The sequence below is a fragment of the Aethalodelphis obliquidens genome, unplaced genomic scaffold, assembly GCF_003676395.1.
Source record: "Aethalodelphis obliquidens isolate GAN/ISIS:26980383/991018 unplaced genomic scaffold, ASM367639v1 scaffold41, whole genome shotgun sequence".
NCBI classification, from domain to species: domain Eukaryota; kingdom Metazoa; phylum Chordata; class Mammalia; order Artiodactyla; family Delphinidae; genus Aethalodelphis; species Aethalodelphis obliquidens.
Genome location: NW_020837985.1, coordinates 15,464,780 through 15,482,834, shown reverse-complemented (window position 1 = coordinate 15,482,834; position 18,055 = coordinate 15,464,780). Strand labels below are relative to the sequence as shown.

The following is an 18,055-nucleotide window of genomic DNA, read 5'->3' as shown; positions in this document are numbered from 1 at the left end:
CCACCACCATGCCCACTCCAGCCAGCAGGCACACCCTGCCCCTTGAGGCGCGACCTGCAAGTTGATCACTCACTCCTGCTCCAGTGGTCACGCGAGGAGGCCAGGGAAGTCCACCCCTGCCACAAAGGGGTCCTCTTACCAGGGAACAAGGGGCCAGCTCGGCAGGCGGAAGGAGGGCCCCCTCCACCAATCCCACTGCTCCCCTCGGGGGAGGGGATCCAGACAACTAGGTTAAAAACTACTCGACAGTCACGGGACAATCACATGGAAAATCTGCGTGCTGCTTTCAGGACCGGCGCCCAGCCATGTTCGTCCTTGTTAGAAATTCTATTTTGCTTTTAGAAGATGCTACCAATGTCATGCCTACATATTAATGAAATAATTCAACTGAAAACGCTGCAAATGTGGCCATCGAAGGAAGGCAGACACGCTCCAGTTAGCATGCCTCCCACCCACAGCCGACCTGAAACCATTCCCGTTCAGGTCACCTGTGACCTCCCCACAGTGGACCCGTCAGCACACGTGACTGGGTGACCTTCCGTCCGCTTGGCCCCAGGACCCCTCCCTCACTCGGTTTTCCTCCCACGTCGAAGGTGGTGTCTTGTCATCTTCACCGGTTCTTCCTCCTGTTCTTGGACCCCTTCCCGCCATTCTCCTTGGTCTACACTTGCTCCCTTGGTGGTATCCTCCAATCTTTATGTACCGCCTATAGGCCAATTGCTCCCAAACCTGTATCCCAAACGCGGACCTGAACTCCAGCCTCGACCCTCAAACTGCTTGGATTCTAGCAGCATCTCAAACTCAACCTGTGCACAACGGACCCCTCACCCTAAACAGGCTCCTCCTGCAGCCCCCATCTCAGGTGATGGGGGCTCCACCCGTCCAGTTGCTCCAGCCCCAAACAGTAAGGTCGTTCAGCCAATCAACAAACCCCACAAACACCCAGGCGTGCTCCTGCCTCAGGGCCTTTGCACTTGCTGCTCCTTCTGCTGGAAAGCTCTTCCAGCACCTCTTTGTAAGAATTTGCTCAGCTGTCACCTTCTCAGTAACAAATGCTCTGATCCTACTTAAAATTAAAACTTTAGGGACTTCCCTGGTGGTCCATTGGTTAAGAATCCGCTTTTCAATACGATCTCTGGTCGGGGATCTAAGATCCCACATGCTGTGCAGCACAGCCAAAAAATAAATAAACAAACAAACAAATACATAATTAATTAATTTTTTAAAAATCTTCATAACCACCACCTCTGCTGGTACCTCCACCCCAGTCGGTCCCACCCCTGCCCTACTGTATCATACCACTCGTCATTGACTGACACACGCCATGTTGTGTGTTTAACTTTGGGTCCTTCCCGTTAGAATCCATTCTGCCCGTCCAGTCCACTGCCAGACCTGGGTCCCAGCACCCTGGCTGCACCCAGTTGGTGCTCAGAAAGTGTTTGTCACTGAAATGAATTTAATACTGTAAAACTAAACACAGCTGAGGAAGCCAATGAAGTTGCCTAAAACTTGCTTAAAGGTGGTAAAATCAGCCTAGTTTGCACAAGTCATCGATAAGGGGCTTGATGGCGGGAAACCTCCATTTGCTGACATGTCCCTTTCTGACATGTCCATCCAGACAATTCATGAGCACCCTGCACACAAGAGGAGCAGAAAGAATTGGCTGAAAATGAACTTAGCTTTTTCTTTTGAAGTAACGTAAACATGGGAAATAGTCATTGCAACATAGAAGCCACCACTGGTGCACCCAGCTCCCCAGGATGTGAGTCGCCAGCGACCTCAGTGTGTGCCCACCTGACCAAATTTGTCTCCTCCAGCCCCCCAGGCCCTCTCTGACCCATGGGGAGGCCAGGAATGGGGGTAAAGGCAGGGTGGGACGGAGGAAGGGAAGGGTGGTCTCCAGGACTTGGTGGGGGCCCTCTGGCCAGCACGGGGCCGGACAGGAAGGACCTGGGAGCCAACTAGCCCGGGGCTAATGCTCCCCTAACCCCAGGAGGACCCCCAGTGGCTCAGAGAGGAGAAGCCTGTCCGCAGTCTGTCCACAGCTCCCAGAGGACAGACCAGGGCTCGGAGCTCATTTCTCTCATGGGCAGAGCCAGGGCGGGATCCAGCAGGGTGCAGGGAACTGCAGGTGCCCAGGCCTGGATGGGGGTCTGGGAAGGGCAGAGTCTGTGTTGGCTCTGGGTCTACCCGGCAGGGCTGGGGTGCGGGGTGTGTGCAGAGGCAGGGGTCCCACTGCCCACTGTCCCCACCTCCCCGAGGGACGCCTGCTCCGTGGACTGCTGCCGCCCTTCCTCGACGGGCTTCTTCCACAGCAGCGAGCCGGTGGTGGTGCGCGTCATGGGCACCGTGACGGACGTGCTGCACCGCCTGGGCGCACACAGCACAAAGGCCCAGAGCCTTGGCATCGCCATCAACGCCCACTCCTTCTCCAACGACGTGAGTGTGCCCAGGGAGGGGCGAGTGCCCCCATCTCATGCCCTTCCTGTGCCTCCCCCGCTCCCTTCCTCGAAGGCGGGGAGGACCCCAGGCCACGGTCCAGCTGGGGCAGGGAGGTGGAGGTCCAGGACAGCTCCCTGGGTGTGCACTGGCGCAGGTGGACCAGCCGGGAGGCCACCAGGTGGCGCTCGCCCCTCTCCATGGGGCTGAACTAGCACCGACATCCAGTCTCTCCAACCCCACCTGTCTTCACCTTCCTGACCTGTCAGCACGTTTGCAATGGCAGATTTTCCTTCACTGGGAAATTAGAGGGATAAGCCCCGCCCCCCCAGCTGCATTCAGGACACTCGGCTTGTCAGGATGTGATTGTGAGCATGAGAGAGAAACGATTTCAGGTCCCTGAGGATGGCCTGTGACCCTCCCCAGGAGCCCTGTCCCTGAGAGCCCTGAGCCCAGGTGAAAGGGTCCCGCTGAGGGGACTGAGCCCCGTCCCCACCACGGAGCGGAGGGTCAGGAGCCCCAGGCAGGTCTGGCTCTGGCCCTGAGCCTCTGCCTTGCAGGAGTGGGATGGAGTCCAGGCAGCGGCCATGGCACTGTTCGGGGAGCTGGTGGCGTCAATGACAGGCAGAAAGCTAAGTGGCCTGAGAACCCAGGTGCACCAGAGCATGGTGGCCCTGCTCCTGCACCTGAAGGACAGCTGCCGGGCCGTCGTCACAGTCAGTGCCTCCCGATGGGCCTTCGCCTTGGCGGGGCTGGGGACCCACGGGTAGCAGGGGGCAGGGGACTGGGGGTCTGTAGATGGCAGGGGGTGCTCCCTGGGGCAACAGGTTTGGCCCCCTCCTTGGTTTCCCTGCCCCTCCCCACGTGCACACACGTGCACTCACACACACGTGCGAACACGTGGCCGTGCCGTCCGTGGTCAGGACGCTGTCTGCCCTGCTCACTGCTGTGTCCCCAGCGCCTGGCCTGCAGTCGGGGCTCAGGTTGTTCGTTGAACTTGCTGAGATATGGGCTGAGCCCTACTGTGTGCCAGCCCGTGCCCCACGCCAGGCCACTAAGACGCAGCTTGGCCTTCCTGGAGCTCCCAGAGGCCAGGGAGATGGACAATAGCGGCCAGTGTCCCAGCCAATAGGGGCTGAGCGGGGCCTGGTGCCACGGCCAGGGAGGTGGGCGGGCTGAGCGCAGCCTCACAGGCAGCGGGAAGGAGCCCAGGAGGGGCCGCGCCCACGCTGCGGCTTCCTCAGACCCTACCCCAGCCCGGGCCCTCCCCTGCGGTCCCCCCAGCAGGCCAAGCTCGCCTTCCACCTCGGTGCGGCTGCGGCACGCCCTCTCCTGCATGCTGGCCTGGGGGGCGAGCCTCGGCGCCAGCCACTTCCTCTGGAGCTGCCTGGTTCAGGGCCGCCGCGGGGGATGGGAGGGGAGGGGGGCCAGGAGCCGGGCTCCCCGGGGCTGGGGCTCCGGTCCATGCTCTGCGGGCCCAGCCCTCTGGCCCCAGCGAGTGGCAGGCGTGCTCCCCAGATGAGCCGCAGCCAGGAGGGGCTCAGCACCCCCTTGGCACAGGCCCTCGGCTGCCTGCACAGCCGCCGTCGGCACATCGAGACCTGGGCAGCGCTCTTCGTGGGTGAGCGGGGCCGGGCTCGCGGACCCCCGGGCCTGCCCCGCCTGAGCGCCCTGAGCTCACCCGCCCGCCCGGCGCCTGCCTCGCCACTGCAGCTGGAGCTCGAGGGCCACTGGCAAGAGGAAAGGCGGCGAGGGGGCGAGGCCTCAGAGGGTCAGGAGCGGGTCCGAGCCCCTTCCACCGGCCAGCGTGCTCCTGGCTGTCACACAGGTTATACCATCTGCCACCACCCCCAGGCCGTGTCCCAGATGGTCACGCGGGGCAGAGAGGGGGTGGGGAAGGGGAGCACCCAGGCCCGGAAGGCCCAGGAGGTGGGGTCTGGGTGCCAACCTGCCCCCCGCACCCCAGGTGGGAACGAGGGCGCTGCCCTGTCAGGGCGGGGCTGTGGGCAGACGGACCGCAGGGGGCACCTCTGACTTCTCCCTCCTCTCCTGGAGCTTTTGAGGATCTTAAGAATGACCCAGAGCCCAGCATCCAAGAACCTGCCACCAGGCAGTCCTCCTTCCTTCAGCAGGTGGCAGCCGGAGCACGCTGGCGTCCAGCCGTCCTCCCTCACCTTCCTGCTCACGCACCCCCAGCCCCGGGCCCACCGCGTCAGGCAGCCCTGCTCTGTCCACACAGCGCTCGGCTGCATGACATGTTTCCATTTGAAAGAAAGATCTAGATTCAACAAAGATGTGTCACACCTGTACGCTGCCTGCCCACCATTCCGTGGGTCCCCCGGGGAACCAGGCAAGCCCCAGGGGACACTGGCAGGCCTGGGTGAGGCCGGGGAGACCGTGTCCCCCAGAGACAAACTGGGAAGTCTGTGCAGCGCCCTGCAAATGACAACCCCTCCCCTCATGGAGATCAGGTGGGCTCCCCTTGGCAAGAGCCCAAGCCATGGCCTGCCAGTGTCCTGGGCGCTGGGAGGGCACTCCCAGGGCAGCCTTGGCCCTCGGGGCTCACTGCTGAGTGCAGCCATTCACCGAGGCACTCCAACGGCATTCAGCTTGTCTCTGGTTTAGAGCTCCGTAGTCACGGGCAGTGCTGACGGTGGGCAAGAGGCCCCGTGGCTGGTCTCCCTCAGCTCCTGCGACTCAAGGTCTCTCTCCACCCCCATCTCTAGCCTCCTGAATCCAGTCAGGGCTGGCACCCGGGGTTGGCAGCGGAACCAGCCTGGCCCAGAGGCAGACCTTCCTGGTGGGCCTGGCCCATCCTGGATGAGCTGTGTGGCCTTAGGCGAGGGTCTCAGCTCTCTGAGTCTCAGCTGTCCCATCTGTAAAATGGGTAGTAAGACCTTCCTCCAAGACCCCTTGGAGGGCCGAGTCTAGAAAGGGTCCCCCGACTCCCAGGGAGCCCCTGGAGACCCACCTGACCTTCAGGAGGTCCTTCCCCTCCCAGTCTTGGTCTTTCCACTTGTGCAATGGGCAGGTGGGCCCTTTCCCTGCCTGTGAGACCCTCCCTCGCCGGAGTCCTCCCTAGGGCCTCCCCCCAGGGTGTCTCTCTCAGGACCCCAGCCGGCCGCCCTCCAACAGGAGGTCCAGCCCAGCCCAGCCTGCCCCCTGCTTTCCCCCACCACCACCCCCCGTGCCCTTCCTGACCCTCCCCACTCCGCCCAGACAGAGCTTCCACCTGGAGCGCCTTGGCCACATCCCCAGCCTTGACACCTCCACAAGCCCCATCCCTCGAGGGCCTGCCAAACAAGGCCCCCTGCCCCTCGTCAGCCCCTCCTGAGGCCGGGCACCCCGCTAGCCGGCTCACCACCCACCTTAGACTGTGAGCCCCTCGGGGCAGGGATGGGGCTGCACACGGCTGGCACCCAGGAGACCCCAAAACCTGGATGGTGGGTTGAAAAAATACAGCAACTTCATGGACACGCCCCAGATTCACTTGTGTTCTTGGGTGCGTTTGGGGAAAGGAGGAAATAACTCTTGGTAGAGCTGGCGGCCCCTCTCCACCTGGAAGCCCCGTCTCCCCGTCTGTGCATCTCTGAACAGGGCACCTGAGGAGGAGCTCTGGGTGGGTTTGCCTTTTCACGACTCTCCATCTTGTCCACGGACCTCCGCGGGTGCCCCCCCATCTCTCCTCCGCTGCAACCCCCTGCCTGGGGGGGAGGGGTGCACTCCTTCAGGACCAAGAGGCCTGAGGGGGAGGGTCCCCTCGGTCCAGCTGGTGGGTAGGAGTGCCATCTCTCCTGAAACGGGGGGACTTCCCTGGTTTCACCCAGCACTTGCCCCCTGGCCACCTCCGGGCAGTGGGCAGGCAGGCCTCCCGCACATCCCTCCACCCGGCCACAGTTCACCCTCCCTCTGGGAAGTCTGGTTTAGTAAAAGCTTAGAGCTGGGTGGGCCTGGACCCAACAGGTTCCTGGAGCCAATGGTGACCGGGCAAGCCCCCAGGGGAACTGAGACAGGAGAAGTCTGAAGTGGTGGGAGCCCAGTCCTGGCCAGCAGGGCGGGGGGCTCTAGACCCGGGCTCACGGGAGGCGCCCCATTAACCGTACCAGCAGCAACAGTTCACCGCCAGGCCGGCCAAGGCAGACCAGGGGCGGGGAGACAGGGCCTGTGACCTGGTGGGTGGGCCACCCTCCCACCTGGGGAAGGTGCAGCCCACCCGACCCAGGAAGGGGCCGGCCCCCAGCCCTGCGAGAGCTGAGAGCTGCACATGGGGAGGCTGGGAGCAGGGCAACCCATGCCCCCAGGCAGACCCTGCCCCTCCCACACACACTCTGACCTATCACGGCAGGCCCAGTCGGCCACCATCACCCGCTCCCTGCTCTGGGCCTCTAAGGACACCTGGTGGGGGCAGCGCAGCCATCCCACTGGACACAAGCCCTGAGGAATTACCAAATGACCCACCCTGTCCTGCACAGGAGCAATGCCGGTGACCCGGCCTTGAAACAGCACCATGGCAACTGGGCAGAGCCCGCTCAGGCCACAGCCCTTGCTCTGGTCTATCTGGATGGCCCCTGCCCCTAAGCCAGGGAGCGCAAGGACCCGGCGTGGACGCCAGGGGGCGCCCCAGCACAGCCGGCCAGAGGGGCTGCCGGCCCCGTCCTGTTCAGGGGCCTTCCCGGGGCCCCGCCTGCCCACTCGAGGCCGCCTGGCCCCCACCAAACACACACAGCCACAGGGTCCGGTTTTATTGCCTTCGAGTGTCCAGAACATCTGACCGCCCCAGACCAAATAATTTAAGGTGCCTCACCTCAGGGTGAGGGGCTGCAGAGGAGGAGCCGGGCCCAGTGGGTAAAAACTACACCAGCCCCCAAACCAACGGGCCAAAGAGGAGAGCCGCCCAGGGGCAGGGGCAGGGCACTGGCAGGAGAGCCAGGGACACAGGGTGAGGGGGAGATTAGGGGGAATTAAGCCTCAGAGGAACAGAAGGAGCCGAGGGCGCAGACAGAGACACACGGGGCACGGAGGACGAGACAGACGCGGGCATGTAGACAAAAGGAAGGATGGGCCAGACAGTGGTGCGAGCACACACACACACACCTGCACGCGCGTGTGGACAGAGACGCAGGGGGACGGTGACAGGAGACAGCAAAGGGCGCGTGGGGCGGGCCGGACCGTTGGTGGCGGGTGTGCGAGGCATCTGGAGAGGAGGGAGACGGAGCCCCGCTGAGCCCGAGGCCAGGGCGCCAGGGTCCTGAGCTACATGACACAGCACTTGGTCTTGTGCGCGTGCGGGTCCTTGAACCGCAGTCTCTGCTTGGGCCGGTATTTTTCCAGGTAGGTGAGCTGTTTGCTGTTGATCGCTCCACGCCGCTTCCTGGGCAGACGGAACAGGGGGGATCAGGCGGGACCCGGGCTCGGCCACCTGCCCTGCCCCAGGGCCTCGAGGCACCAGAGTCCAGTGGGGCTGGAGCGGGTCCTCGTAGCCAGCAGAGCCCGTCCCGCCTCTAGGCCTTTCCCCGGGCTGCTCCTGCGGCCAGAATCACCCTTCCCCCATCACCTGCAGTCACCGCTGCGGGCCTTCGACTCACCTGGCTATCACCTCCTCCAGGCTGGCTCCCTGACCCCACCCACGAGGTCCCCGTGTCTACCTGGGTACCACCTCACCCCCAGGCCCTGGGACCCCAGAGGCCGCAGGGGTGGAGCCTGAGCATCCCGGCTGGCCGGCGGGGGGAGGGGGGAGTACAGGAGGGGGGAGGTGGACCTCAGGTGCCCAGGTGTGAGGGCACCTAGGGCTGCCCACCGGACGCTTCTGGAGGCCATCTGTCCCCACCCGCCCGTGACCTCAGACGTGGCCACAGACTTGCTCTGGCCAAGGAAACGTGAGCGGGGGAGGTGCAAGCCTGTGCTTCTGAGTCACCGGGCTGGGCCCAGACCCCAGTCACGGGCCTCGGGCCTCAAGCTGGGGAACCACCAACGAGGTGGGTGCAGGAAGGGCTCCGGTGAAGGCCCGGCCCTCGCCCTGGTGCCCCTTGGATCTGCAGAGCTGCACACAGGCTCACGGAGAGAAACAGCGTGTGCCTGTGTGTGCGCGCGTGTGTGAAGGAGTGCCGGGCTCCCGAGGAGGCCTGAGCTCCCACGGGTGCACGCAGGCCTGGCTGTCTGGCTGGTAAACAAGCCTGCCTCTGGGAGAAAGGTGGCTGTGCCCTGGGAGCCGCCACTGGGGGAGCAGCACAAGAACACACACAGGCACAGAGCGTGCGTGTCTCTCACACACACACACGCATGCACACACGCACGCACACGGCGGCTGGGCTGGGGGCGGGGGCAGGCCCAGTGCAGGCCCAGGTCCTCTGCCATCCGCCCCACTGTCCCTGCTGACACCCCAAGACCCTGCACCACCAGGGCTCTTTTCCCGGGAGCAGTGGTAGAGACAGGAGCCCCCCACCCGAGGAGGGGGAGGGGGGAGACCCCCGTGGGGGCTGAGAAGCTGGGGCAGAGGCCCCAGGGGCCAGGGCTTCGGAAGGGCAGCTCTGAAAGACCGCCGTGCGTCAGTTGTCCCTGGGGTGTTGGGGAAGGTGGGCAGGTGCCACAGGAGGTTCCTTTCACAGAGGGGCTGGGCTGGATGGCTTCCAGCCTGGGAGAGGGGTCCTTCCTCTCCCAGGTAAGGAGAATGACACCCCTCATCAGGAGTGCTGGAGGCTTAAAGAGCTGTTTGCCGCAACTCCCTACGCGGGCCTGCTCGTTACTCAGCGCAGCCCAGCCTGTCTGGACTGCCCCGCGCCCCAGGCTGAGGGAGCCGCAGGCCACGGAGGTGGGACCAGCCAGGCCCTCACTGGAGCCTCTCCTCACTCATACCTCCCAGCCAGGGGAGAAGGCCACACTCAGACACCAGTCCTCAGTCAGGGCCAGGCGGCCTGAGCGGTACGTTGGTACCACAAAAGGAGGCTGCACTGGACCGGGGGATGCCTCAGAGGACACCCCGGGGCCAGGGGTCAGGAGTGCCCACTGGCAGGGCACTGGGCCCTGCGGGGCGGGGAGCACAGGATAAGGGCCCCCTCAACCCGGACCCCTGAGCGCTCACCACCGCCCTCCCCCACCGGCCACTCACTGTCGGATGAACTGGATGGCGTCCTCGTACTTCATCCCACTCTCGATGAGGGCCAGAGCCACGAGGACCGGAGCCCTAGAGCGGACGGCAGAACGAAATCACATCCGAGCCTCTACTCCCAAGCCCTCCCCTGACAGGCCGCCTACTGAAGACACAGAGCAATGCCTTCCCCCTTGGGGCCTGAGGGCTGCTCAGACTCCCCCAGTGCTCTGCCCTGCCCTGTGGAGGGCACAGGCTCCTCCCGACCCTGCTGTGTGACCTCAGGTGAGCCAGGCAACCTCTCTGTGCCTCAGACTCCTTGTGTGTAAATATGTTGGCGGGAAGGTTGAAGGAGGGAGAGTAAAGCGCTGGGCTTAGGTCTGGCTGTGGATAAGAGATTGACTCTTGGCTATCAACCCCACTCAGCCAGTCCCTCTGCAAACGGGGATTCCACCGCCTGGGTCCGTCAGTGAAACCCAGGCTATCTGCTGGGTGCCGGGCCTTTGTGCCTGGAGAGGGGCGGGGCTGGCAGCTCCTTCCTGCGCAAGTGCACAGTGCCAACCACAGCAGGAGGGAGCAGGGTCAGACTCTGGGAAGGACTTCCTCCCCGCCCAGGTCTGGGAACTTCCAAGAAAGGAGGTCAGCACCCACATCCGAGAGGGAGCCAGGCCACAGGGTCCCCAGGTTCAAGCCGGCTGCCCCACCCCGCCAGCTCACCGTCCCAGGCCGGCCACGCAGTGCACAGCCACGCAGCTGCCGGGGTCGTCACAGAATTTGGTCTTCAGCAGGCTCAGCCAGTCCTCCACCACTCTGCCGGGCGGAGGCGCCCCGTCGTCAAACGGCCAGTCCTGCGGAAGGAAGCAGCCCGTGAGGGCCCTCCACACCTGCAGGTGGGCTGAGGGGCACAGGCTGGCCTGCCCACGGGCTCTCGGGAAGCACAGAGGATGTCGGGAGCCCACGAGGTGAGGGCCAGGGCACAGGGCCAGGGAGCTCCCCACCGCGAGGCTCCTCCTCATCCTCTCCGCTCCCTCAGCTGCCCTCTCCTCCAGGAAGCCTCCCCGGAACACCTGCTCTTTTCTTCAAGGAGCCCCGGGAGCCCTACCCGCCTCCCCATCAGCCCACACTGCGATTCTGGGGTCAAAGCCTGACCCTCACCCAGCCTGAGAGGTTCTGGGTCAGGAGGCCCAAGGGGTCTGGCCCACAAACATGGTGACATGTGCCTGTCTGTGTCCCCAGCCCCCAGCACAGCTGCACAGAGCAGTCCGGGCCCAGTGAGGATGAAAGCACTTAAGTCCCAGTGGAGCAGACTTAGTGCCGTTGAGTGCATCCACACGTGCCCACCAAGGCTAGGCCCCCGGGTCACCTAATCCTGTTGCCGGACTCCAGATTCAGCACCCCCTGGAGGAAACCGGTCTGCCTGGCGGCTGTAAGTCTAACTCAGATCCTTCCTGCTGCAGTGAGAGGGGTGCGAAAGGCTGCGGACTCCCTGTGCCACGGGTCACTTTACCACGTTCACCTGGTGCCTTTCAAGCACCCACGCTCTACAGGTGAGGAAACTGGGGTCACTCAGCGGGGACGGGGCAGAGGCGGGACTCAGGCAGGCCCGTCTGACCCTGAGGCTCCGACCCTTCCACCACTCTCACCACAGTCGCCTGGCTCGGCGTCCTCCCCAGAGGGCTGGCCCCAGGGCTCTGGTTGAGGCACCAGGAAACCCGTGGCCCATCCCACAGGGCCTGCCGCCTAGACGCAGGTCCCCAGCACCGGGGACCAAGGAAACAGCCCCCAGGGTCCCTCCCCACCGCCTCGGTAGAGCCTCCCCAGGGGCCCGCCAGGTGCCCCCAGCCCACCCTCCCGGAGGCACCCACTGCCCGGCGACAGGGCCCCGAACGCCAGGCAGGGAGACAGAGGTGCGCCCCTGAGGCAGCCCAGACCCTTAGAGGTGAGGCCCGGGCACGAACACGGCGAGGGGGGCGCAGCAGGGTGCACGCGGAGAGGCCACGCGTGCCTGCTTCCCGGTGCGGCGCCCCAGCCCCCTGCAGCCCCGCCCCGCGCGGCAGCCTCACCACGACGGTGATGCCGTCCTTCTCCAGCGGGGCCTTGTCGTAGGTCACTTCGCACACACGCACCACGGTGGTGGCCCCGTACTTCTTCAGGTCCTGGCAGGGGAAGGAAGGCAGGGCTGAGCCGGGACTGCGGGGCTCAGGGCTGGGGACCCCCTGACTGGGCAGAAAGGTGACACCCAGCGTGAATCACCAGTGGCTCACTGACTTTCAGGCTCAGTGACTTGCCGAGGGTGGGACAGTCTTTCCTGATGCTCCTGGGGCAACTGTCCCTGGGCCCACCCAGCAGCAGGGAGGGTGTCCCCACCGACCCTCCTTGCCATCGTGGCTACCCAGCCAGGAGCCAGCTTCCTAGCACTACCTCCCTCCTCTCGGGTGCTCAGGGCCCCAGATCACATCAGCAATTTCCAGGCAAAGATCCTGGGTCCCCAGGCAGGGACAGGACACCACCAGCCCACACATGAGCCCCTGCACGGTCCCTGCGCTGGGCAGCCCTCCCAGCCAGGGTTGCAGGGACAAGTCCAGTCAAGGGGCACAGCCAGACCCCGAACCGGGGCTTTCAGAGTCTCGGCGGGGCAGGCCTCGGGGCGGGGAGGGCAGGCGCCTGCCCAGATGTCAGCCAGGAGGGAGCCAGGCCCTGCACACCAGCGGGGAAGCCCCGGGCTGCCAGGGAGAAGGTCACAGCCAGGCGTAGGGATATTTATACGCTGGGGCGGAGGGCTCCAGTCCACGGGGTCCACGTGCCGGGGCTGCACCCACCCCGACCTGCTCCCAGCAGCTATTTTAGGAGCAGTGAGGAACCAGCTGCTGGACCTTGCTCATCATGCGACGGGGACACTGGACCCAGTGAGGACAGCACAGAGCTATTCTGAGAATGCGGGGAGCAGGGGGCGGTGGTGCAGGGCTCTGAGGCCAAAGGGGTACCTCAGATCCCTCTGTGCCTGCAGCCGAGGGTGCTTCCACCCAGCCCAGGGCTGGGCCCTGACCCTCATCACAGACTGAGCGCTGCCCCCGGTCACACACTGAGCCCTGCCTCTAGTGACAGACTGAGCTCTGACCCTGCTCCCACGCTGAGTCCTGACCCTCCAACACACACTGAGCCCTAATCCTGGTCACACCCAGCCCTGACCCTAATCACAGGCTATCCGGGGGGCAGCCCTCCCCTACAGGGTCCCACCTCAACATCCAGGGTCCAGGCCCCCAGTGGCAGGGGGCCCGCCGCCTCTCTCTACGGAGTTGCTGAGGTCCCCTCGTGCCCAGGCCCCTGTTCAACCATGACAAGCGCTCAAGGGAGCTTATCTCATGTTGCAGAGGGGATGGCTGGAGGTCTGAGGCCACAAAGGCCCTGCACACAGCCACAGGCTCTGCAAACAGGAAGGGGCACTACAGAGGCCAGTCTCCCGCAGGGGCCAGGTGGAGAGCCGCAGGCTCTGCAGACACACCTGGCCCCATTTGCTGCGGCCACGAGCAGCGCACACCTCAACCTGCTGGCTCCCAGGGTCCGGCGGTCACTCTCTCCCGGGGCCACCTCAGACTCCCGCCCAGCCCCTCCTCACACAGATATCTGTGGCCTGAAGCCCGCAGCCGGCCTGTTCCAACCCAAGGACTCCCCCACCACCACTCCCCACCCACCACTCCCCCACAGGTGGGCTTCCTGTGGCCTGGGCTGGCCGTGCAGCTGGCCTTCGTGCCCTGCGACCACCTGTGTCCAGGCTGTTGAAGCAGCCAGTCCTCACGTGGGGGACCTTCCCTCCTCCTTCGCTCAGCCTCCGCACAGAGGCCAAACGGCCAGCAAAGGCTCGGGACTGCGCCGGCCACAGGTGACGTCCCGAGGAGGCGAGGCCCGTTTCTCCTCCTGCCTCGGAACCTGCCTCTGTTCGTGCAGCGTGCACTCCCGTTGCCCACCCTGTAGGCCCCATTGGGCCCAGCAGATACCCCCGCAGTCCTCACACCAGCTCTGCGGGAAGGACACCCTCGGGTGCCCCCCGGGGACCCTGTAACCAGGCTGGCAGCTCCGCTCCCAAGCGCAGTCCCTGGGCCGACAGCTTTGCGTCTCACCCTGCGGCCCTCGGGAGGCCCCCGGCCGCGCGGCCGGGCGTGCTGGACACTCACCGCGATGAAGCTGCTGAGGGTGGCGTTGGTGGGGTTGTGCGTGATGAGGAAGCGCATGTTCTTGTAGCTGACCTCCACGGGGGCCGGCCGGTTCATCCGCGCCATGGCTGCACCCCGAAGGCGGGGCGGCGCCCGGGACGGGGCTGCAGGCAGGGTCGGGGACGCGGGTGGGAGAAGGCCCCAGCAGCCCCCCAGAACCCAAGGAGAACGAGATCCCTGTGCTTGTCCAAGAGAGAGAAAATGCTTCTTTAAAAACCTGCCCCCCAACACCGCGCACAAATATTGTGCAAATACTTGGGAGGGGGAAGGATGCTGCCCGGATTAACGGGTGGATAATTAAAAAAGAAAACCCAAATCTTTAAAAAACGAAAGGAACGAAAGAGCCCCCCGGAAGTAAAACGAACCAGTCCAAGCTCCTGTCTCTCGGAGCTGGATAATTACAAGGGAGCAAAAGCAAAAATAACAACAACCAAAAACAGTCAGCAAAGAAATCTTTAAAAAGCCCAAAGTGAGTCCGGCCGCTGCGGCCGTGGCCAGCGCTGTCCTGTCGCTGGGGACGCCCCGTCTGCATCCATGGACAGGTCGACGGCCGCCTTCACTCAAAGGCCCCAAACCCCCAAGGACCAAAGGAAGAATGAACTCGAACTGAACCAACGGGGCGGCCTTGGGGTGGGAGCAGGCGGCTGTGACACGGGGCCTCCGTCACGTTACCCCATCGGGGTACGGCGAGTCCTGGAAGGGGGCAGGGGGCTCAGGCGGCAGAGCTGGCCCCGGGCCGGGCGGCGGGGGCCGTGGGCAGGCGAGGGCAATGGTGAGGGCCGGAGGCGTGGGGTCTCAGCAGCAGGCGCGGCAGCAATGCTGGCCGCAGCGGCGCTCAGAGTGGCCCTCTGAGGCTCTCTCCATAAATCCCGGGCTGGTCAGCGGCAGGCAGCGTCTGGGGAGGAGGGGAGAAGAAGAAATGAAAAGGGAAGGGGTCCCCGGGCGCCCCACCTCCCAGGAGGGGTCCCGGCCAGTGCTTCTCCCGGGCCCTGCTACAAGGCCGCGCAGAGCGAGCCACCCTCCCTGGGCCTTGGTTTCCCCATCTGGGAGCACAAGGAAGGACGGCTCCTGCTAGGGCTGACCCAGGGCCCTGAGGTGACAGGACAGCCACCAGGACAGGGCAGAGAGGGACGGAGGGAGGGACACACCCCTCCCCCGGGAGCGTGCTGAACCCCGACACACGGATTTCAGGGCAGTCTGTGGTAACAGAGGCCCAGCCCCCATCCCCTGAGCCCGGGCACCCCAGGATGTCCACCCCCACCCCGGGACAGTCACCCCCTCCTCTGCAAAACGCCGGCCTCTGTGGCATTTCCAAGCCCACACTGCTCTGGGCCACCCAGTCCTCCGGGAAAGGGGCTCAGGTGCAGAGGCCAAGGCGCCAGAGCACAGTGGGCTGAGGGTGTGGCAGCCTCACTCACAGCCATGCACCACCTTACGCATCTCTCAAGGGCTCCCCAGGGAAACCTCCGGCTCTGGTCAGCCTCTGCCCTGGGCCACCGTCCACCACTCGCCCACAGAGCTGGCCACGCACCAGAGGTAAACAAGCGGCTCTGCCCTCCAGCAGCTCGGAGAAGCGGCGACAGACCACAGGGGCCAAATGCCCAGGATCGGCCACCATGCTTGCCAAGATGGTAACAGTGCAGGTGGCCAGGAGTGGGGTCCCGCTGTGACAGGGCCTCAAGGAGGGATGCTGCTGGGCCACAGAGACGGCCATCAAGCACCTCATGCCTGTCTCTCACTCTCTAGGCCCCAAAGGGCCAGGGCCAGGGGCCTCAGCAGGAGCACCCAGCCAGCCTCACTCCCACCCGCACAGACGGGCTGGGAGGACTTGGGCACATCACTGGCCTCAGTTTCCCCATCTGTACAGTGAGGGGCCAAACGAGATGCTGTCAAGGTCCCTCTGGCACAACCCAGTGGTCAGCAGACGCCCCTGGCCACGGGGCTTGGCCCAATCCCACCTGCTCACCCGGCAGGTCCTCCATCCCCCGAGGCAGACAACTCTTACCTCTGCCACGCCCAGCACCCCGTTCCCCAGCTGCCCACCAGGCCGGCTGGGCCCCTGGAACCTCAACCTGGGTGCAGACAGGGCCCGCAGCTGGGACCCAGACGCGGTGGAGGGCCTCCAGCGCCGCTCCCAGGCTCACACTCTGCTCCGTGCCTTGTCTAGGAGGGTTATGCGGGCATCCCCGGGGAGGGGGCAAAAGACAGGGAGAAGGGATCCCGCACCCCCCCAGAGCGAGCTTCGCTCCCAGTACAGGCAAGGAAGGAGCCAGCCGCGGGCGCCCTGAGCAGCACACAAACACCTGCCCCTCCTGGGCTGCGGGCTGTTCCTGTGTGCGTGCGTGTTTACCAGGAAGCCACAGGACTACAGGCCTCTCCAAGGGCCTGACCCGCCACCTTACCGCACATAGCTGCTGGACACCTGGGGAGACCCCGGGGGCAAGGGCACATGGCCTGGCTCTTCTGCCAGTGTCCCTGGACGGCCCTCAGAGCTGAGGGCCCAGAGCCACACCACACTGCTGCCCACGTGAGCCTCAAGGGTCACCCGTCGGCAGGGGTCAGGGGGCCCGGCCCTAGCTAGAATGGGGTCTGGGTCTGGGCCAAGGTTGAACCAAGATCACTGCCCAGGCCGGGTCGGGCTCTAGCCACACACCCCACTTGTCTCCTCCATGTCTAGGGCCCACACCCCCAGGTGAGAGCAAAGCAGTGAAAGCCCCCTTGCCTGCCCCAGGCAGCCAGGCCTGCGGCTCAACCAGGCCTGTGGCCTCCCCCCAGGGAGGGGCCCTCCCTCCTAACCACACCCCCTCGGTGAGGTCACTGAGCAGGCCCCCAGGCAGGGCTGACCCAAGTCCACCAGCCACTGCTCCTGGCCACCACCCCCCATGATGCGGGAGCCCTTCTGGGAGCCCAAGGCCCCTCCCTCTGGCCTTCCTACCACCGGCCCCACGTCACTGCTGGGCTGGGACCCCAGCGGCCTCCACCCGGGCCGGCTCTGAGCCCTCTGCTATTTCCAGGCCCGTTAGGGGAGGCCCCATCCTGGCCCCTGTTTGCAGATGAATAAACCAGCCAGGGAGAGCTGGAGGGCCTTCTCTGGGCCCTGACCAAGCCAGGCCCCGGGAAGTGCTCCCCGCGGGCGTTCTCAATCTCAAGTCCAGGAGGCTCATTCCCGGTGGCACAGCTGGTTGAGAAGCTGGAGTTTGCAGAGGGCTTCAGAGAGCGCCAGCCTCTCTGCACCCCGGACCCTGTATGATATTGGGGGGAGGCTGGAGGACCACGGCTCAGTGGGGTCCCAGGAGAGCTAAGGAGAGGGGGGGTTATGGGAGCACCGTGGGCGGGGCTGGGACCAGTGGGCTGGCGCCGTGGGCGCAGGCATCCTGTCCCGCAGTGTTCCAGCAGCAGGGAGAGGGGGCGGGGTGGGGGGGGGGAGACGGGCGTGGGGGGGGGAAGACGGGCGGGGGAGGCTGGTTCCGAGGGATACGGCCCCCTCCCCGGGGCGGGGCTGGGGTCCTCCCGGCAGGGCCCCCGCCCTAGCGCGCCCCGGCTCACCGGCGCGCAGGCGTCCCGCCTCCACCGCCTCCATTCGCGCGAGGCCGGGCAGGGCCAGGACGCGGTGGGTGAGACCCAGTGCGCGGGGCGCGCCGGCCTCCCCACGGATGCTCCGCGGCCAGGCTGCCGGGGGGCTATTTATAGCGCCCAGGCATCACGTGGGCGGCGTGGCCGGTGACCGGCGAGCGACCCGGCTTGTAGTGGCTCCCACACCTGCCGCCTAAATATAACCACGACCCGGCCCCGCGCAGGGGCAAACAAAGGGGCGGCGGAGGGCCGAGCCGGGAGAGGAAACGCCGCGGAGGAAAGGGAAACGCAAGGGCGGGGGCGCTGCTCGCGCACCCCGCCTTCCTCCCGCCGGGCTCGGCGCCCTCCTGAACCCTCGGGGGCTCCCCATGGCCTTCCTTCTCCAAGGAAGGATTCGCTCTGCGGAGAGGGGGCGGCGCCAGGTCGTGAGGAGCTCAGCATGGAGCCAGGCTCCTGGCGGGACCGCAGCACAGGCCAAGGCCCAGAGGGCGAGCTCCCTACGTTGCAAATGGGAAGGAGGGTGCCTGTGGCCCAGGTGGGTTCCCGAGGGTGACACCCACAGGATGGTGGCCCACCACCTGGTCTGGCCCTGAAGCCCTCCTGCTCCAGCCTCAGACCCGGGGGCCCCTCCACTGTGTGCCCCCTTCGTGGCCCTGGCAGCTCCTGCCAGACGCTGCTGTCCCTCACTGAATCCTCACCACACCCCTGGGCGGGCGCTGGCACCCCCCCCCCCCCCCCCCCCCCCCCC

The 18,055-nt window shown here is 65.3% G+C and overlaps 2 protein-coding genes across 2 annotated transcripts in view; one reads left to right on the top strand and one right to left on the bottom strand.

The window, feature by feature from the left end:
- Window positions 1–5,389, top strand: part of LOC113633696 (maestro heat-like repeat family member 5) — a 41,240-nt gene extending 35,851 nt beyond the window's left edge. Inside the window, 6 exon segments of the mRNA XM_027132064.1 lie at window positions 2,262–2,300; window positions 2,302–2,439; window positions 3,000–3,205; window positions 3,684–4,060; window positions 4,268–4,342; window positions 4,495–5,389. Of these exon segments, the coding sequence (XP_026987865.1) occupies window positions 2,262–2,300; window positions 2,302–2,439; window positions 3,000–3,205; window positions 3,684–4,060; window positions 4,268–4,342; window positions 4,495–4,721 (1,062 nt within the window). The 3' untranslated portion in view covers window positions 4,722–5,389.
- A 2,179-nt stretch (window positions 5,390–7,568) lies between these two features.
- Window positions 7,569–17,555, bottom strand: PTP4A3 (protein tyrosine phosphatase 4A3). Its single transcript, XM_027078007.1, has 6 exons — window positions 17,281–17,555; window positions 13,696–14,629; window positions 11,587–11,679; window positions 10,241–10,371; window positions 9,545–9,619; window positions 7,569–7,810 (listed from the first exon to the last, which is right to left on the bottom strand). The coding sequence occupies exons 2-6, from the start codon at window positions 13,798–13,800 to the stop codon at window positions 7,693–7,695; spliced, it is 522 nt and encodes a 173-aa protein (XP_026933808.1). The 5' UTR covers window positions 13,801–14,629; window positions 17,281–17,555; the 3' UTR covers window positions 7,569–7,692.
- Between the last annotated feature and the right edge of the window lie 500 nt (window positions 17,556–18,055).

Bases quoted from the DNA above. Each gene is read 5' to 3' on its own strand.
- PTP4A3 (XM_027078007.1), bottom strand. From the start codon at position 13,800: ATGGCGCGGATGAACCGGCCGGCCCCCGTGGAGGTCAGCTACAAGAAC. The intron at 11,680-13,695 runs GTGAGTGTCCAG...TTCCCCTGCCAG, and splicing joins CCCTCAGCAGCTTCATCGCG to GACCTGAAGAAGTACGGGGC. The intron at 10,372-11,586 runs GTGAGGCTGCCG...TTCCTTCCGCAG, and splicing joins AGGACGGCATCACCGTCGTG to GACTGGCCGTTTGACGACGG.